General features: G+C 44.0%; 1 protein-coding gene across 1 annotated transcript in view; it reads left to right on the top strand.

Annotated features, from left to right (window-relative positions):
• The window catches only part of TRHDE (thyrotropin releasing hormone degrading enzyme), a 1,005,415-nt gene that overhangs the window by 941,772 nt on the left and 43,057 nt on the right, over positions 1-20,586 (top strand). Inside the window, exon 15 of the mRNA XM_040343984.1 lies at positions 3,165-3,272. Coding sequence (XP_040199918.1) covers positions 3,165-3,272 — 108 coding nt within the window. The remainder of the gene's footprint in view (positions 1-3,164; positions 3,273-20,586) is intronic.

Here is a 20,586-nt window from a genome sequence, read left to right as displayed (position 1 = left end):
TAAGAAAGAAAAAAAATAATGAACAGATCTATTAGTATAGTGTTCTAAAAGGAGTGATTAATGCCCCTTTTCACAAAAAAATAGCACACAACAGAGCCAAAATTTTAAATTTGAAGGAGGGGAGCTCAAAAAGTGTTAGAAGGAAAATAGAGTATCTACTTACATTGACCGTCAATCTGCACCTAAAGCGTGTCTGTGTGTTTCTGTCTGTGATGGTGTATCACATGCTCAAAAAGGATAAGAATTTATATCTCCTCCTTGGCTCCGTTTACAGAGCCATAGATGTGAATTAAACACAGGTGTGTCCTTCCACCCTTCAACATGATCACTGCAATGCTGCTGCTACGGCCTTCACATGATTCCCTCAGTGTTCCGGAAGGTGGAATCCCCGGCCACTGCCACCACTTCCGCTGCAATCGCGTAGTGTTGTGACATCATGCACATGCACAGCATCAGATCTGACATCACGTGCATGTGCCCAAGCAACCCCTGCTCAGAAGTGGTCCTGGGACACCGCTGGCACAAAATTTCTCCCCCTGGTGAGAAATGGGAAAATTAACCCCATGACTCCCCCACCATGCCAGGAAGTCAGAAGCACCGGGATGTCCTGACAAGGAGGAGGCAGAAGATCCAGGACAGGTCTGAAAAGACAAAAAGAAGGAAAGCAATAAAATCATTCTATAAATTGGTACAGTGTATAAATAATTAAGTTTCTTGCAATGCATTTTGATCGGAATTGAACTATGTACATAGTTCTATCTGTAATTTATTATGACAAATACAGAATTCGGGCATAGCAACATATTAAGTTGCCATTGTCTCCTTCTTTCCAAGGTATATTTTCAATTGGATTTTTATGACAAATGCATAATATATGGATTTGTTTAGGCCAGGATGGGATGTGGCCTGTAACCTAAAAATCCACCTCTGTTCATGCTGGAGTGAAGTTTTATTTCAGTCCCTGCCTGGATCGAGGATATGAACCAGATCGAGGGTGAAGGTGGCTCTGAGTACTATATAGTTGTGTGTGAGGACCATATGTCTCCCAATAGGGAGATAACAGTTCCCAATCTGCATGCTATATACATGCATTGAAAAATGAATTTGAAGCATGTATATAGCATGCAGATTGGAAATTGTTATCTCCCTATTGGTCCATATCCCCAATCGAGCCGATGACTATAATAACATTTTACTCCAGCATGAATAGAGGTGTATTTTTAGGTTTACAGGCCAAATCCTATCCTGGACTGTAAACAAATCCATATCTTATGTTCCATTTTTAAAAGGGTTTGTGTCAGGAAAAACCCATTGAAAAATACCTTGGAAAGAAGGTGGAAAATAGCAAACCGAAGATATCGCTTTGCCCCCGATTCTGTATTTGTTGCAATAAATTGTAGATATAACTATGTACATATCTCAATTTAGATCAAAATGTATTACAAGAAAATTAATTGATTTAATTTCTTTCCCTTTTTTATGTTTATATTTTATGTCTTTTCAGACCTATCCTGGATCTTTTTCATTCTCCTTGCTGGGGCATCCCGGTGCCTCTGACTTCTCGTGATGGTGGGGGAATCATGTGGTTTCCATTCTCATTTCTCCACAGCTTTGCAAGCATCTATGGCAGAGGGTTCTCACCCCAAGGCCACCAGGGGGAGCAATTTAGTGCCAGAGGCATTCCAGGACCACTTACGAGTGGGGACTGCGTGTGCGCATGATGTAAGATCTGGCATTGTGTGTATGCATGACGTCACCATGCTACATGATTGCAAAATGCTACATTTGCTAAATTACATAATTTTGCAAGTCAATATGATTGTTGGATTATGATGTGAAATTTTGCAACCAGAGCTCATATTTAACATTTCTGTGGATTTTTTTTATTTTATACTTGTACAATAAAATACTTTTTTGTAGCGATTGGTTGCTACGAGATACAACATCCACACATTCCACCCTGCTGCCAGACATCCATTAAACACACTCCTTTAGTCAATGAACAGTCTCTTTCTTGTTTTTCTGTTATTTTATTAGGGGATTGAACTTAGTTAGGGAAAGGAACATGGGATGGCTGACCCTAAACGTGACAGTCTTTTACCTCAGAACACTTCTTCCTCCAGCACACTGCTTGATCGACTTTTACCTCAGAACACTTCTTTCTGTCACAGTCTTAGTAATCCTGTCATAATCCTGTCATACCATCAGAATTTGACTAGGCCTCACTGAATAAGTCCCAGTTAATGTAGTTGATAACCCTTTGTAGGCTGGGGCCTGTAGTACCCCTTTATGGCAGCAGCTGTTTACTTGAGAAGAGTAAATGGTGATGGACTACTGATCCCAGCAAGTCTGAATTGCAAATCATGTCTGCCCTCATGGCTGCATCAATTTGACACAAACTCCACAGTCTCTCCCTCTGGTTCTGCATCCAGCTCCCCTGGCATACCTCTTCCAGATTTCTCCACTGTGCTTTCACTCGCCGACACCTGCCCTTGATCCTTCCTGAAGGACTTACTCCGGATGTGCGGACCAACTGAAACTTCAAGCTCCTGTTCCAAGACACCTCTCCATGACCGTGTATGAAGAGGCTCCCTCCCAGCTCCCGAGCTCCTCCACCTAAGTTACACCCCCCCAGATGGGAGTGTCCCTCCTGCACGACAACTCCCCTCCCAGCAGGCTGACCATGGGTATATGTAGGAGGCCTGCCCCCTGCCAATCCTAGTTGGGGGATTAGTCAGAGCTCCTCACATGTACCCCATGTCACTTTAGCTCTCAGCCCTGCCCCTTTTCCAGGACCTTCTCCCTGGAAACAGAAAAGGTGCCCAAGATGCAAAGTACATGTCAGTCACCTACTGTTACACTAAACCACTCCCCTGCCCCCAGATACAATACAAGCAGGCCTAGCTCGCAGCATAGGCCTACTTAAATTTACCTGCACTGGCAGCTTACACAAAAACCCTACACTTAGCATCTACCTAAGGTAAAGGGTGCTACATTTATATATTCAATTTGTTTGATATTTTGCTTACTACAATTTAAAACCCTGGGGGAGTTTTCTGATTTTCCTCTGCTACTTAAAAATTAGGGTGTGCAGCCTCTCTATCTCCATGTGTTTTCCTAATTTCAGTATGTACCCTTGGTTTTCATACATCTTTCTATTCTAGGGAGCTCCGAAGAGAAGTTATTATGCTGGCTTGCAGTTTTGGGAATAAGCAGTGTCATCAAGAAGCAGCAACAATGATCTCTGACTGGATTTCAAGCAACAGAAACCGGTAGGTAAACTTGTATCACCTAATCACTGTGGGGTTGATTTACTAAAACTAGAGGGTAAAAAATCTGGTGCAGCTCTGCATAGAAACTAATTGGCTTCTATGTTTCATTGGAAAAGCTTAATTGAACAAGCTGAAGTTAGAAGCTGATTGGCTACCATGCACAGCTGCAGCAGATTTTGCACTCTCCAGTTTTAGTAAATCAAGCCCTCTGTTTCATTATATGTGCATAAATAGTAGTACCTGGACTTAACATAATTAGGGGGCTTTAAATAACATCCTGATTCTGACTCTGGCACCTGTAGCTTAATGACACAATTTTCCTATAGGCAGAACCTGACATTCTATAAGACAGTTTTAAGCATTTATTTAGTACAGGTACGTTTATAGCACTGTCAATTTATGCAGCACTTTTAATATACAGTATATTATACATTCCAATCAGTCCCTACCCTCAAGAATAATTTAATAGTATAAAATTATGAAAACTTAACACTATCAATTGCCATACATTAACTATGCAATTACTGTTCAGCTGTGTTTTCTTAAGAGTTAAATAATGTTTAGTTGCAGATCTAGGTAAAATAAAAGGGAATTAGAATAGTAACAAAAATATTTTAAACTTCCCTTGGCATTGGGTTCATGTACTACTTACAAAATTGCCTAAATAATTCTCCATACACTAGGCTCTGCACTCAACCCCTGTTATCTTTATATAGTTGGGAAGTCTGATTCCTGTATCATTTTTTGAAATACACAGCAGAAGTATCCACAGTAATTAATTAATTTATTCATCAACGATTAAGTAGTTTTAAAATATAAATACTAGAAAGAATAAGAAACGATTTCAGTAAGACAAAACACATAGCCCTTGCCATCAATATTTCAATACATAAGAATGCAAAAAAAATGAAAAGATCAGTATATTCTTATAGGATCAAGTAAAATTTACCATTTAACATTTTATTATTTAATTCGTTTTAAAGCACAACCCTGGACTTTGCCCTCTACCCAGAGTGGCATATTATGCTTTTCTTTTAATATACTGTATTTTCACATGATACACTGGGTCACCTTCTTCTCCTGATCGTTTCTGGGTCATTATCGGCAATGTAATGCAGTCTTTCTTGCTCTAAGCTAAAACCTGATGAATGCTGGGTGCCATGATGAAGCCTCTTCAGGGGGGTAGAGAGGGTGGGCCCGTGCTGGTTCGAAGGTGAGTATTGCAGCCTGTGCTGCTTTTTGGTTTTTCAGTACTGCTGGGGGGTTGAAAAATTTAGCCTGGAGATGGATTTTAATTATTTAACCACTCTACTTTGGGTGTTTTTCAGATTTGGTGTTTACAAGACTAAAACAGTTTTTCTTGCTAGAAAATTACTTAAAACCCATAAACATTATATATTTATTTTTTCTAATACCCTAGAGAATAAAATGGCGATCATTGCAATACTTTTTGTCACACCATATTTGCGCAGCGGTCCTACAAGCGCACTTTTTTTTGGAAAAAAATAACTTTTTTGAATTAAAAAATAAGACAGCAATAAATTTGGCCCAATTTTTTTATATATTGTGAAAGATAATGTTACGCCGAGTAAAATGGTACCCAACATGTCACGCTTACAAATTGCGCCCGCTCGTGGCATGGCGTCAAAATTTTACCCTTAAAAATCTCGATAGGCGACGTTTAAAAAATTCCATAGGTTGAATTTTTTGAGTTACAGAGTAGGTCTAGGGCTATAATTATTGCTCTCGCTCTAACGATCGCGGCGATACCTCACTTGTGTCGTTTGAACACCGTTTTCATATGCGGGCGCTACTCGCGTATGCGTTCGCTTCTGCGCACAAGCTCGTCGGGACGGGGTGCTTTAAAATATATATTTTTTCTTATTTTTTTTTTCTTATTTTTTTTTTAATTTTATTTTTTTTTACACTGGAAAAAAAAATGATCACTTTTATTCCTATTACAAGGAATGTAAACATCCCTTGTAATAGAAAAAAGCATGACAGGTCCTCTTAAATATGAGATCTGGGGTCAAAAAGTCCTCAGATCTCATATTTAGACTAAAATGCAAAAAAAAATTGAAACTGTCATTTTCAAAAAAAAAAATGTTTCTTTAAGAGGCTGGGCGGGACTGACGTTTTGACGTCACTTCCGCCCAGCAGAGCTATGGGGACGGGCGAAGGAGATTTTTCCTTCAGTCTCGTCCCCAGTCAGGAGCCGAACGCACCCGATCTCCTCCGCCGCTACCGACGGCTCCGGTAAGCGGCGGAGGGCGCGGGAGAGCGGCGGGAGGGGGGGCCCTCTCCCGCCGCCGATAACGGCGATCTCGCCGAATCCGCCGCGGAGACCACCGTTATCGTTAACAGAGCCGCTGACACTAAAGATGGATACCTCGGTTGTGGCAGCAGCTGCTGCCGTTACCGAGATATCCATCTTTAAAGTTAGGCCGTATAAAGACGTACAGCGGTTTGGAAGTGGTTAAGGACATCAGTAACAGGTAGAACATTATATATCATCACTGAAAAAAAATGACATACTGTAAATTCATTCAAATAAAGGGGAATAGGGTAAGTTCATGTTAATGCACAATTTTGTTTATTAAAAATCCAGCCTGCTTAAACCCAAACGTCAGCATCACCTCCTTGGTTGCATTTGATTTGATAGTCTTTGTTGGTTGCACAATGGAGTGAAGATGCACAGAGGACATGTTTTTTTAATATCAACCCACATAGAGCACTTCATGTCATGTGGACCTATTTGAATATTGTTTAAAATGTACCGGTAATTTGTTTCTATATGCTCACAATTATTATACTTATTTAAGGGATATTGTTTATAAGCACCGAAGAGTTGCTGTTGTTGTTTAATGTTCAATAAATGTGGTGAGCAGTAAGCCTCAACTCACTCCCTCCCTGGTAGCACCCTCACCAATTTCCTCTTATGGCAGTATTAGCAGAAGGGGAGGAGGAAGAAAGGGAGCATTAGCAGGCTTTAAAAAAAGTGCTTTGTGCCCTGGAGATGGAAAGGGGCACTTTAGCAGTCCTCAGAAAACAAAAATGACTGCTATGCATCCTTGAAGAGGAGGAGATGAAAAAAAGGGCACATTAGCAATCATAAATGGCTGCCTTGTGCCTTTGAGGGGGAGGAGGAAGGAAATTGGTGCATTAGCAATAATCAAAATAAATTTGCTGGTATGCAAACTTGAAATAGAAGAGGAAAGGGGCATGTTAGTAGTCAAGAAACAATATGGCTGCTGCATGGTCTTGAAGAGGAAAATGGTGTATTAGCAGCACTATAAAAAAAGTGGCTGATATTCACCCTTGAGTAGGAGAAATGTATGCCATTTGTTGCTGACTTGTCTCCATGAGGTGCTGCTCCCACTGTGATGTTGTGCAGAGCAAGTGTTTCCTTATGCATGTTGTCCACAACAGAGTTCAGCAGATACTGTACGTCAAAAGTAGGGATGAGCTTCGAGTTTGAGTCAAACTCATGTTCGACTCGAACATTGCCCGTTTGCCTGTTCGGCAAACGACGAACAATTTGAGGTGTTTGTGGCAAATTCGAAAAGCCGCGGAACACCCTGTTAAAGTCTATGGGAGAAATCTAAAGTAGAGTTGAGCGGACACCTGGATGTTCGGGTTCGGACCCGAACCCGGACTTTAAAAAAAAGGTCGGGTTTGGGACCGAACCCGGACTTTAACCCGAACCCCATTGAAGTCAATGGGGACCCAGACTTTTGACTACAAAAATGTCTCTAAAAAACTAAGGGAAAGGGCTGGAGGGCTGCAAATGGCAGCAGAATGTCGGGGAGAGCATGGCAAGTACTCTGGAAATAAATGTGGATAGGGAAATAACTTAAAATAACATAAAAAAAATAAAAATAAAAAATATAATGATTTTGACCTTGGAGGACGAGGTCCATACAGTTTTGTTCAAAATTATTCAACCCCCCCAATGCTGTAAAGGGTTTTAGGGAATTTAGTGTACATTTGTAATTGTATTCAGAATGAAATCCTACAAGGACTTCATAAAGAACCATATGCAACTAATATGACATCAATTGGTTTTGTAATACAGTAGTAAATGCAAAATTGAAGGCAAAGGGCACTGTTGAAACGCTACCTGGTCGTGGCAGAAAGAAGATGCTGACTTCGACTGCTGTGCGCTACCTGAAGCGTAGAGTGGAGAAAAGTCCCCATGTGACTGCTGAGGAACTGAGAAAATATTTGTCAGATGTGGGTACTGAAGTTTCTGCTCAGACAATACGGCGCACACTGCGCAATGAAGGCCTCCATGCCAGAACTCCCAGGCGCACCCCCTTGCTGTCTCCAAAGAATAAGAAGAGTCGACTGCAGTATGCCAAAAGTCATGTGGGCAAACCACACAAGTTTTGGGATTGTGTTCTGTGGACTGAACAAAATTACAACTGTTTGGGCCCATGGATCAACGCTATGTTTGGAGGAGGAACAACAAGGCCTATGATGAAAAGAACACCTTGCCTACTGTGAAGCATGTTGGGGGGTCAATCATGCTTTGGGGCTGTTTTGCTTCTGCAGGTACAGGGAAGCTTCAGCGTGTGCAAGGTACCATTAATTCTCTTCAGTACCAGGAGATATTGGATGACAATGTGATGCAGTCCGTCACAAACCTGAGGCTTGGGAGACGTTGGAGCTTTCAACAGGACAATGATCCCAAGCATACCTCCAAGTCCACTAGAGCATGGTTGCAGATTAAAGGCTGGAACATTTTGGAGTGGCCATCGCAGTCACCAGACTTAAATCCGATTGAGAACCTCTGGTGGGACTTAAAGAAAGCAGTTGCAGTGCGCAATCCTAAGAATGTGACTGAAGGTGGAAGCGGCGGTGGAGGAGGAGGAGGAGGAGGTAGCCAACACAGCAGGTTTTGGTTTTTAATTGATTTATTTTTTAAATTAGGGTAAACCCCGAAAGAGTGAGACAGATCTAGGGTTGCTACCTCATCCCTTTAAACCTGAACACAGAGTAATTACACAGGTTCTGGAACTAATTTAATGTCGATAAGGCACCAAGTGAGTTTAATTAGCAGCACCTTAATCAGCCAGAGAACCTGTGTAATTAATATGTTTTTGCTTTGAAAGGGATGAGATGGCAACCCTAGAAAGCTCAGAAAAAAACAATGGCTGGGTAAGGCCGGCCTGGTGTCTATTCTGCACAAGGTACGGACAACTCCTCTGGGATACATGCCTGGTTCATTTTAATGAACGTGAGCTTGTCCACATTGGCTCTGGACAGGCGGCTGCGCTTGTCTGTGATAACGCCCCCTGCCGTGCTAAATACACATTCAGACAATACACTGGCCGCAGGGCAGGCCAGCACCTCCAAGGCGTAAAGGGCAAGCTCAGGCCATGTGCCCAATTTGGAGACCCAGAAGTTTAAGGGGGCATAGCCATCATTCAGTACGTGTAGGGGTGTGCTCACATACTGCTCCACCATGTTGCTGAAATGCTGCCTCCTGCTAAAACGTTCCATATCAGCTGGTGGTGCTGGTTGTTGTGGCGTTCTGACAAAGCTTTTCCACATTTCGGCCATGCTAACCCTGCCTTCTGAGGTGCTGGCGGTGCCCCTGCTGCGTGGGCGACCTCTTCCTCCTCCTCTGCCTTCACCTTCTGCTTCCATTGTGCCCCCGCTGCAAGGTGGGAATTGCACCAGCAGCGCGTCTACCAGCGTGCGCTTGTACTCGCGCATCTTGCGTTCACACTCCAGTGAGGGGATTAAGGACGGTACATTGTCCTTGTAACGGGGATCCAGCAGCGTGGCCACCCAGTAATCAGCACATGTCATAATGTGCGAAACACGCCGGTCGTTGCAGAGACACTGCAGCATGTAATTGCTCATGTGTGCCAGGCTGCCCAGAGGCAACGAAAAGCTGTCCTCTGTGGGAGGTGTATCATCTGTGTCCTCTGTATCCCCCCAGCCACGCACCAGTAATGGCCATGAGCTGGTCTGGATGCCATCCTGCTGTGAACATGGTTCCTCCTCCTCCTCCATGTCTTGCTCCTCCTCATCCTCCACCGCGTCATCCTCCAGAACTGTGCCCTTGCTAGACAATTGTGTACCTGGCCTTTGTTGGTGCACGAACCCACCCTCGGAGCCACTTGTGAATGACTGCCCTGAAAGCCTTGCAAATGATCCCGATTCCTCCTCCTCCTGTGCCACATCCTCTTCCATCATCGCCCGTAGCATTTTTTCAAGGAGGCATAGAAGTGGGATAGTCACGCTGAGAGCGGCGTCATTGGCACTGGCCATGTTGGTGGAGTACTCAAAACAGCGCAACAAGGCACACAGGTCTCGCATGGAGGCCCAGTTATTGGTGGTAAAGTGGTTCTGTTCCGCAGAGCGACTCACGCGTGCATGCTGCAGCTGGAACTCCACTATCGCCTGCTGCTGCTCCTCACACAGTCTGGCCAGCATGTGCAAGGTGGAGTTCCACCTTGTGGGCACATCACATATGAGGCGGTGAGCGGGAAGGCCGAAGTTACGCTGCAGCGCTGCCAGGCGAGCAGCAGCAGGGTGAGAACGCCGAAAGTGTGCACAGACGGCCCGCACTTCTGCAGCAGCTGTGGCATATCGGGGTAAGTTCTCAGGAAACTCTGCACCACCAAATTCAGCACATGCGCCAGGCAAGGGATGTGCGTCAAACCGGCTAGGCCCAGAGCTGCTACGAGATTTCACCCGTTATCGCACACCACCAGGCCCGGCTTGAGGCTCACTGACGCCAACCACTCATCGGTCTGTTGTTCCATGTCCCTCCACAACTCCTGCGCGGTGTGTGATTTTTCCCCCAAACAGGAAAGTTTTAAAACTGCCTGCTGGCGTTTACCCATGGCTGTGCTGAAGTTGGTGGTGAATTTGTTACGCTGACTGGATGAGGAGGCGGTAGAGGATGAGGAAGCGGAGTAGAAGGAGTTAGGAATAGGAGGCAAACTGAAGCGCCCTGCAATCCTCGGTGGTGGAAGGACATGTGCCAAACTGCTATCCGCCTCAGGCCCAGCCGCCACTGCATTTACCCAGTGCGCTGTTAGGGAGATATAACGTCCCTGACCGTGCTTACTGGTCCACGTATCCGTAGTTAGGTGGACCTTGGCACAGATGGCGTTGCGCAGTGCACACCTGATTTTGTCCTCCACTTGGTTGTGCAGGGAAGGGATGGCCCACCTGGAAAAGTAGTGGCGGCTGGGCACGACGTACTGTGGGACAGCCAATGCCATCAGGCTTTTAAAACTCTGTGTCTCCACCAGACGGAATGACAGCATTTCAAAGGCCAGTAATTTTGAAATGCTGGCATTCAGGGCCAGGGCTCGGGGGTGGTTTGAGGGGTACTTCCTCTTACGCTCCAGTGTTTGGGAGATGGAGAGCTGAATGCTTCCATGGGACATTGTGGAGATGTTTGGTGACCCAGGTGGTAGTGTTGCTTGCCGGTCCTCTAATTGAGGGGTGGCAGGTGGCACTGTCACTACGGAGGTGGATGAAGAGGCAGAGAGGCCCGAGACTGATGCAGAAGAGGAAGCCGGAGGAGCCAGAGACCTTTCTTGGTTTTTGAGGTGTCTACTCCACTGCAGCTCGTGCTTTGCACTTAGATGCCTGGTCATGCAGGTTGTGCTCAGGTTGAGAACGTTTATGCCTCGCTTCAGGCTCTGATTGCACAACGTGCAAACCACGCGTGTCTTGTCATCAGCACATTGTGTGAAGAACTGCCACGCTAGGGAACTCCTTGGACCTGGCTTTGGTGTGCTCGGTCCCTTTCTGCGTTGGGCAGTAGCAGGCGGACACTCTGCTTTGGCCCCCTGCTCCCTCTTCTGCTGTGCTGGTGACTCTGTGCGACCACCGCCTCTTCCTCCGAACTACATGGGTCACCTGCATGAGGTTGATTCCATGTCGGGTCGAGGACCTCATCGTCCTGCACATCATCTTCCACCCAGTCTTCACCACTGCCCTCCTTGTCGGTCTGCACAATTGCAAAAGCACCAGCAGTTGGCAACTGTGTTTCATCATCATCATGCAAGACATGCTGTGATGGTCCCCCATGAACTCATCCTGAAATATAAGTGGTTGGGCATTGGTGCACTCAATCTCTTCCCCTTCTGAGGCTGGGCTAGGTGGATGGCCCTGGGAACACATGCTAACAGACTCATCAAAAAGAAGAAGAGACTGCTGCATGCTTTGGGGCTCAGACTGCTTGACTGATTTGCAAGGGGGTGAGGTGAAAGACTGATGGTGGACATCGTCTGCAGGTGCCAACTCTGAACTTTCAGCACAAGACTGGTTGGAAAACAATGTGAAGGAACTGGAGGCACTGTCAGCAACCCAATCTACTACCGCCTGTTCTGCTCCGGGCCTCAACATTCGTAGAGCTGGATTAGGCCCAACCAAATACCGCTGCAGGCTCTGTCGGCTACTCGCACCTGAGAAAGGTGTTTCACTTGTGCTTGTAGCTGGCACAGATCAACCACGTCCTCTACCTGTAACAGGAGCTCCACCAGCAGCACCACGACCGCGGCCACGTCCCTTATTTGACGTTTTCCTCAAATTTCTCAAATTTAGGGTCTTGCCCTAATTTTGAGAAATTTTAAATACAAAAATAGTGTAATATGGTGAAATAGGCAGAGATTCACCTATATATTTCTCTACCTATAGCAAGTAGCAGGAACCCAGCCCTAAACAATGTACTGGCGGACTGCTGGTGAAATGGGCAGAGATTCACCTATATATTTCTCAAATTTAGGGTCTTGCCCTAATTTTGAAAAATTTTACATACAAAAATAGTGTAAGCTGGTGAAATTGGCAGAGATTCACCTATATATTTTTCTACCTATAGCAATAAGCAGGAAGCCAGCACTAAACAATGTACTGCACAGACAGTATATCACAGGGGACAGGTGGAGTGCTGGTGAAATGGGCAGAGATTCACCTATATATTTCTCAAATTTAGGGTCTTGCCCTAATTTTGAGAAATGTTAAATACAAAAATAGTGTAAGCTGGTGAAATAGGCAGAGATTCACCTATATATTTCTCCACCTATAGCAAGAAGCAGGAACCCAGCCCTAAACAATGTACTGCACAGACAGTATATCACAGGGGACAGGTGCAGTGCTATTGAAATAGCCAGAGTCACCTATAGAATTCTGACTGCCCCTATAGGAAAATTATTTCTCGAACCTGTCCCTGAACTATGTAATTGACAAAAAAGCACAGTATATCACAGGTGCACAGGTGGTGTGGCAGGTGCAGTGCTGTTGAAATATTCAGAGTCACCTATATAATGCTGACTGCCCCTATAGGAAAATTATTTCTCGAACCTGTCCCTGAACTATGCAATTGACAAAAAAACACAGTATATCACAGGTGCAGTGCTGTTGAAATATTCAGAGTCACCTATAGAATGCTGACTGCCCCTATAGGAAAATTATTTCTGGAACCTGTCCCTGAACTATGCAATTGACAAAAAACACAGTATATCACAGGTGCAGTGCTGTTAAAATATTCAGAGTCACCTATAGAATGCTGACTGCCCCTATAGGAAAATTATTTCTCAAACCTGTCCCTGAACTATGTAATTGACAAAAAAACACAGTATATCACAGGTGCACAGGTGGTGTGGCAGGTTCAGTGCTGTTGAAATATTCAGAGTCACCTATAGAATGCTGACTGCCCCTATAGCTAAACAAAATCCCTCAACTATATGAAGCACAGCAGATGTCACAGGAATAGGGTGCTTGTTGATATTTCTGGAGCAGCATACACCTAACACTGTCCCTAAGCAGATTCAGCAGCCTTTCCCTGTCATAAGTGAAGCACAGTGACAACGAGCCAGATACCATAAGATGATGCAGATATCAAAGAAATAAAGTGTGCTTCTTGATATTTCTGGAGCAGCATACACCTAGCACTGTCCCTAAGCAGATTCAGCAGCCTTTCTCTGTCATAAGTGAAGCACAGTGACAACGAAGCAGATACCATAAGATGATGCAGATATCAAAGAAATAAAGTGTGCTTCTTGATATTTCTGGAGCAGCATACACCTAGCACTGTCCCTAAGCAGATTCAGCAGCCTTTCCCTGTCATAAGTGAAGCACAGTGACAACGAGCCAGATACACCTAACACTGTCCCTGAGCAGCAGATTCCAGCAGCCTTTCCCTATCATAAACTGAAGCAGAGTGATGATCTGTGCTGTGTGCCTCTATCTAATATAGAGGCTGGTCACATGATGGGTCACATGCTGCACTGGCCAATCACAGCCATGCCATAAGTAGGCATGGCTGTGATCAGTTCCCAGTCACAGTAGTAAAACGAATGGCGATTGGCTGCCGTGCAGCGCGCCAAAAAATACCCGAACTCCGAACCCGAACCCAGACTTTTTCCAATTATTCGGGTTCGGGAAAAACCCAAAGTCCGTACCGAACCCGAACTTTACAGTTCGGGTTCGCTCAACCCTAATCTAAAGTACTAATTTTAAAGGCTAATATGCAAGTTACTGTCCTAAAAAGTGTTTGGGGACCTGGGTCCTGCCCCAGGGGACATGTATCAATGCAAACAAAGTTTTAAAAACTGCAGTTTTTTCGTGAGCAGTGAATTAAATAATGCTTAGAGTGAAACAATAAAAGTGAAATATTCTTCGAAATTTCGTACCTAGGAGGGGTGTAAAGTTAGCATGTGAAATAGCGCATGTTTCCAGTACTTAGAACTGTCACTGCACAAAGTGTCATTTCTGAAAGAAAAAAAGACATTTAAAACTGACTTGCGGCTATAATGAATTGTCGGCTCCCGTCAATTCAGAGAGGATTCATTCATAAAAAAAAAAAAAAAAAATTAGCGTGGGGGTCCCCCCAAATTCAATTATCAGGCCCTTCAGGTCTGGTATGGATATTAAGGGGAACCCCGCCGTCAATTGAAAAAAAAATGACGTGGGTTCCCCCCAAATATCCATTCCAGACCCTTCAGGTCTGGTGTGGATTTTAAGGGGGACTCCACCCCAATTTTTTTTAAAAATGGCGTGGAGTTCCTCCAAAAATCAACACCAGACCCCTTATCCGAGCACGTTAACCTGGCCGGCCGGAGAAAAGAGGGGGGACAGAGTGCGCCCCCCCCTCTCCTGAACCATACCAGGCCACATGCCCTCAACATGGGGAGGATGTCCTAATGTTGATGGGGACAAGGGCCTCATCCCCATAACCATTGCCCGGTGGTTGTGGGGGTCTGCGGATGGGGGGCTTATCAGAATCTGGAAGACCCCTTTAACAAAGGGGACCCCCAGATTCTGCCCCCCCTATGTGAATTGGTAATGGGGTACATTGTACCCGTACCATTTCACGAAAGGAAGTGTAAATAGTTGTAAAAAACACACACACACACCGTATAAAAAAGTCCTTTATTAAAAAAATAAAAAAATAAATCCAGCGGTGGTAATCCACTCGCTCCGGCTTCCCGCTCCAACGTTGTCTGTATCCAGCGATGGGTGATCTCCTCTCCTGTCCAGCGATGAGAAGATCTTTAAAGCGCAGCATCGCCGGCTTCCTCTCTCCACCGGACACAGCCTGGTGAATGACGCTGCTGAAGCTGTGACATTTCTTTTATAGGTGAGGTGGGGCCACCCATCACGTGACCCCGCCCCCCCTGACGCAACCTCGGCTACATCACTGGGGAAGCCTTGTGTCAGAGGAGGCGGGGTCACGTGATGGGTGGCCCCGCCGCACCTATAAAAGAAATGTCACAGCTTCAGCAGTGTCATTCGCCGGGCTGTGTCCGGCGGAGAGAGGAGGCCGGCAATGCTGCACTTTGAAGATCTTCTCATCGCTGGACAGGAGAGCAGATCACCCGTCGCTGGATACAGACAACGTTGGAGTGGGGAGCCGGACCGAGTGGATTACCACCGCTGGATTTATTGGTCTCATCAGACCACAGGAAATAGTTTCAGTAAGCCATGTCCTTCGTCTGCTTGTCTTCAGAAAACTGTTTTCAGGCTTTCTTGTGCATCATCTTTAGAAGAGGCTTCCTTCTGGGATGACAGCCATGCAGACCAATTTGATGCAGTGTGTGGCGTATGGTCTGAGCACTGACAGGCTGACCCCCCACCCCCTCAACTACTGCAACAATGCTGGAAGAACTCGTACATCTTTTTCCCAAAAGACAACCTCTGGATATGTCGCAGAGCATGTGCACTCAACCTCTTTGGTTGACCATGGCGAGGCCTGTTCTGAGTGGAACCTGACCTGTTAAAATGCTGTATGGTCTTGGTCACCGTACTGCAGCTCAGTTTTAGGGTCTTGGCAATCTTCTTATAGCCTAGGCCATCTTTATGTAGAGCAACAATTCTTTTTTTTTCAGATCCTCAGTTTTTTACCATGTTGAACTTCCAGTGACCAGTATGAGAGAATGAGAGCAATACCACCAAACCGAACACACCTGCTCCCCATTCACACCTGAGATCTTGTAACACTAATGAGTCACATGACACTGGGGAGGAAAAAAATAGCTAAATGTGGCCCAATTTGGTTATTTTCACTTAGGGGTGTACTCACTTTTGTTGCCAGTGGTTTAGACATTAATGACTGTGTGTTGAGTTATTTTGAGTGGACAGTAAATGTAAACTGTTGTACAAGCTGTACACTCACTACTTTACATTGTAGCAAAGTGTAATTTCTTTAGTGTTGTCACTTGCAAATATATAATATATATATATATATATTAAAACAACCCTGTCACACCACACACATGTGCAAATGCATGCATAGGATGTGTATGTAAACAGCATATGTTTCACACATATTCATTTTTTGCCATGAACATCGGAGTAAAATAAATTATTTCAGGGCCATGATTTGCTGTTAGCCCTAAACTGATAACCTGTAAAGCATCACATATGGATCATTTTGGGTATCAGGGTTTTTAACTATTTAATGGGCATGTGCAATATAGGACATCAACTTATGCAGTGCTTTGCACATATATATTGTTCATTCATATCAGTCTCTGTCCTCAAGGAGCTTACAATCTAAGGTCCCTAACTCACATTATTATATATACTGTATATACTAACTAGGGCAACCCTCAAAATTTCCACTTGCTCACATTTGGTGAGTGGAAATTAGCCAAGGGCGAGTGTAGAGCAGGGGCAGACAAGGACACCGTGATTACAGATCTGTGCTGATACATGCCGCAGGAGGAGCATGGGAAAGCGCAGGAAAGTGTGGGAAGCGCAATCATGGGAGGATGCCCATGGATGTCCTCTCGGCAATATGAGCCTGTGCTGTAGCTGTCTTTCAGCTATAGCAAGGGCGGGAAGTGAGAAGGAAAATGGTATTGGATTTATAAGGTCTAAAAAATGTTTGAGCAAACAACTCCGATAAGCATGGGCTCAATGGCTCGCAATCTGTCCGTTCATGCTGATGTCACACCACTAGCTCAAACCAGGGCAGATATAGTGGTATGACATCAGTGTGCATGGACAGGTTGAGAGCCAGGGTGGAGCTAGCAGTGTGATGTCAGTGCGCACAGACAGCTTGAGAGATGCCATGCTTATCAGGGATGTTTACTCAAACATTTTTTACACCTTGTAAGTGCACTACCCATTTACTTAATACATTTTTAAGTTAAAGTGTAGTGCTATGAGTTATCTTCCCTGCTTTTTTTGACACATGGGTATGCTGAGGTCGGTTGGTGGAGTTCAAACTGATACCATGGCAAGTGGTGACTTACGTGGTTGCTGAGTCAAGACATTGAGAGTGCTGGTCCTCTAAAGTGGAATACACTGAAGCACTGATGATATCTGTGTGTGAGATCATATCGGTCTGGTACGCAGCCATTTTGCCCCAAGGAGCACAGTTGTGACACTGAAGCACTTTTTATAATTTTGAACACAGAGCACTTTTTCAAGCACCTGGATGGACTTTTTTGAACAATACATTTTTTTAAAATATGAGTTATTATTTGTATTCACTTATTTATGATTTTTTTTTTTCACTTTGCACTTTTAATTTGATTTAGGAGATTTGATATTTAAGTTCTAGTGTATATGAATTGTTAAGCCCCCTTTCACACTTGTACGACTTTAAAGTCGCACGATTTTACCGCAATTTTTTAATAAATGCCTGTGTAAGTGGCATCAAAATCGGACCAAAGTATTGCAAGGACTACTTTGAAGTCGGCACTACTTAAAGTCGTGCCAGTATGAATGGTAGTCATTGAAAATAATGGATAATGACTTGTCATACGATTTTGCAGTCCAAAATCGTGAACAAGTCGTATAAGTGTGAAAGGGGACTTACAGATCATCACTTTATCCCTGTATATTGTTATTTTACACATGATGTGAGAGGTTTTTGGATATTTTGTATCATTTAAATATAAATCACTATCTGGCTGTAATACGTGATACTTAAAGAGACAGCACATTTTTTTTAAGCTACATTTATGTAGGTCCTTTATTCAGTAACTTATTTAGTGCAGCAGTCTCACTCCAATAGTGGCTCACTGTGAGTTCCAAATTGTATCTATAATTCACAAGATCGTCTTGCAAATGAAGAGATAAATTACTGCACAGAGAGCTTTTGAATATAATTTGTTTCCACCTGTTCTCTGTCAGGAGTGATACAGCATCTTGTAAACCCACCTCATGGAATCAGGTTTAAATCCTATGCCTGCATTTATTCAAGGAAACAAGAACCTCTCTTGTTATTTGAATTTCACGCTAGTAAAAATTGACACCAGTTTCATGCATTATCGGGCATTGTTGCTCCTTTGCAAATACCATCCATTAAAGCTGAATTTAGATACAAAATAATTTACATTGTTTGAAATATGGCATTTGTCAATGTAAACTTAAGCATACATTTATTAAAATCATATTCCAAGCACCATGTGTTTATGAGCATTGAGAAAGGTAACATGGCTTTGCATTTGTACTGTAAAAAAAAAGGTGTAAACTGTGCTTGGGTGCACACAATACTAAATCACAGGAAAAAGCTACAACATACTATGAGATATGTACATAGTCACAAAAGATAAAAAGCAATAAGTTGCTCTAATATCCCAATTTGAAAAAAAAATGCAAACAAAAAGAAAAGTTAATTGAGACCAAGTCCTAAGTTCAAATAACAAGCATAAAGGTGCAATCCAGACGTGATCAATGAACAGATTGATATGAAACTCAAATCACTGTGTAAAAGACAATATTAGGTGTGCAGTTGACAAAATCCTCCACTGGGTGACACCATATGAGGCTTACTAGATCGCAATGACCATCTAAAGATAGGTCAAAGCAGACATATGGCATTGGGTAAATCTTCAAAAATGTTGTCATGTATGAAACAGGTTTATCTGGTCATCTCAGAGTGGGTGCATATCAGATATCGATCACAGTGTTAGTAAATTGAGGATAAAAGTGAAGAATACTCAGTGCATACCATAAAAACATTGTTTTATTAATAAAAATTAGAAAATTCAATCTCAAACAGAGCTTGTTAAACCACTTCACTAGAGGGAACGTTCACCCCCTTCCTGCCCAGGCCAATTTACAGCTTTCAGTGCTGTCATAGTTACATAGTTACATAGTTAGTCAGGTTGAAAAAAGACACAAGTCCATCCAGTTCAACCACAAAAAAATAAACAAACAAAATAAAAAACACAGTACAATCCCATACACCCAACTCCATACCCACAGTTGATCCAGAGGAAGGCAAAAAAAAAAACAGCAGAGCATGATCCAATTTGCTACAGCAGGGGAAAAAAATCCTTCCTGATCCCCTGAGAGGCAATCGGATTTTCCCTGGATCAACTTTACCTACAAATCTTAGTACTCAGTTATATTATGTACATTTAGGAAAGAATCCAGGCCTTTCTTAAAGCACTCTACTGAGCTGGCCAGAACCACGTCTGGAGGGAGTCTGTTCCACATTTTCACAGCTCTTACTGTGAAGAAACCTTTCCATATTTGGAGATGAAATCTCTTTTCCTCTAGACGTAAAGAGTGCCCCCTTGTCCTCCGCTACACATACTGCAGCTGCTGGCTTTTAATAAATGGACACTTACCTGTCCTGCTGTCCCTCGATGTCGGCAGTAGGGTTCTCGGTGTAAAGACGAAAGGCTACACTGCCGCCGCCATTGCGGGTAAGGGAACCCGGCAGTGTAGCCTTTCGGCTTCACATTGGAAACCCTACTGCGCATGCCCGAGGTCCCGCTCCTCCTCCTATTAGCACGGTGGCCAGGAGAGGAGGAGGAGGGAGCCCCGTGGTGACGTCATGGCCGTGTCTCGGCCGTGGCTGGACTCCTGGAAGTGGGAAAGGATACCTGTCAAAAACAGGTATCCTGTCCCCCTTCCCCCGAAAGGTGCCAATTGTGGCACCGGAGGGGGGGAGGAATCTGATGAGCGGAAGTTCCACTTCAGGGTGGGGCTCTGCTTTAATAAGTTTTCAGGGATCTCCTAAAGATGGAAAGGTTAGGGCTGATCAGACATACCGGGGCCGGGAGTTCCAGATGATGGGAGATGCTCTGGAGAAGTCCTGAAGTCAAGCATGGGAGGAGGTAACAATGGAGCTAGAGAGCAGTAGGTCCTGGGAGGAGCGGAGGGGATGATTTGGGTGATATCTGCAAATGAGGTCGGTGATGTAGATGGGGGCAGTGTTTTGAATGGCCTTGTATGTTGTGGTTAGCATTTAGAATTTTATACAGTGGGGTAGGGGAAGCCAGTGAAGGGATTGGCAGAGAGGAGCAGCAGTCACGGATCGGTTAGTGAGGTGTATTAGTCTAGCAGCAGAATTCATAATAGACTGAAGGGGGGATAGCCTGCGTAAGGGTAATGCATTAATACTTTACTGTAGCAAATGTTGTCCCCACTGAGGACTTGTATAGCAGAATATTCAGACCCCATAACTATTAATGTGCAAAGCAGACAGCTGCAAGTTAAACTGTGCAGTTCTTCATACAAAACATATATAATAGCAATTTTATTTGGAGGGTTATGCACTTTAAAGTGTTGCTGCCTGCTTTGCACTTTAATAAATAGTTACATGGATATACAGTACTTTTTTGACATATAGTTCCTTCTCGTGGACAACTTCTGCCACATAAGATAAATTGTTTGCCCAATCCATACCATTACTATATAATCTCTATGTGTAAAACAAAAATAGTGCGCTACCACATAAATATCCAAAGGAGTGAAAATGTGTTAAGTGAAAAACCTTAAATGAGAGAATATCTAGAACAATTGATACAATGTCCTAAACAAGCAATTGGGGATCCAAAAAATGATCGGAGTAGCTTCAGAATTCTCGGTATCCACA

Source organism: Rana temporaria, chromosome 3 (assembly GCF_905171775.1).
Source record: "Rana temporaria chromosome 3, aRanTem1.1, whole genome shotgun sequence".
NCBI lineage: Eukaryota > Metazoa > Chordata > Amphibia > Anura > Ranidae > Rana > Rana temporaria.
Note: the sequence above shows the minus strand (reverse complement) of the source record. Positions and strands in the feature narration are given on the sequence as shown.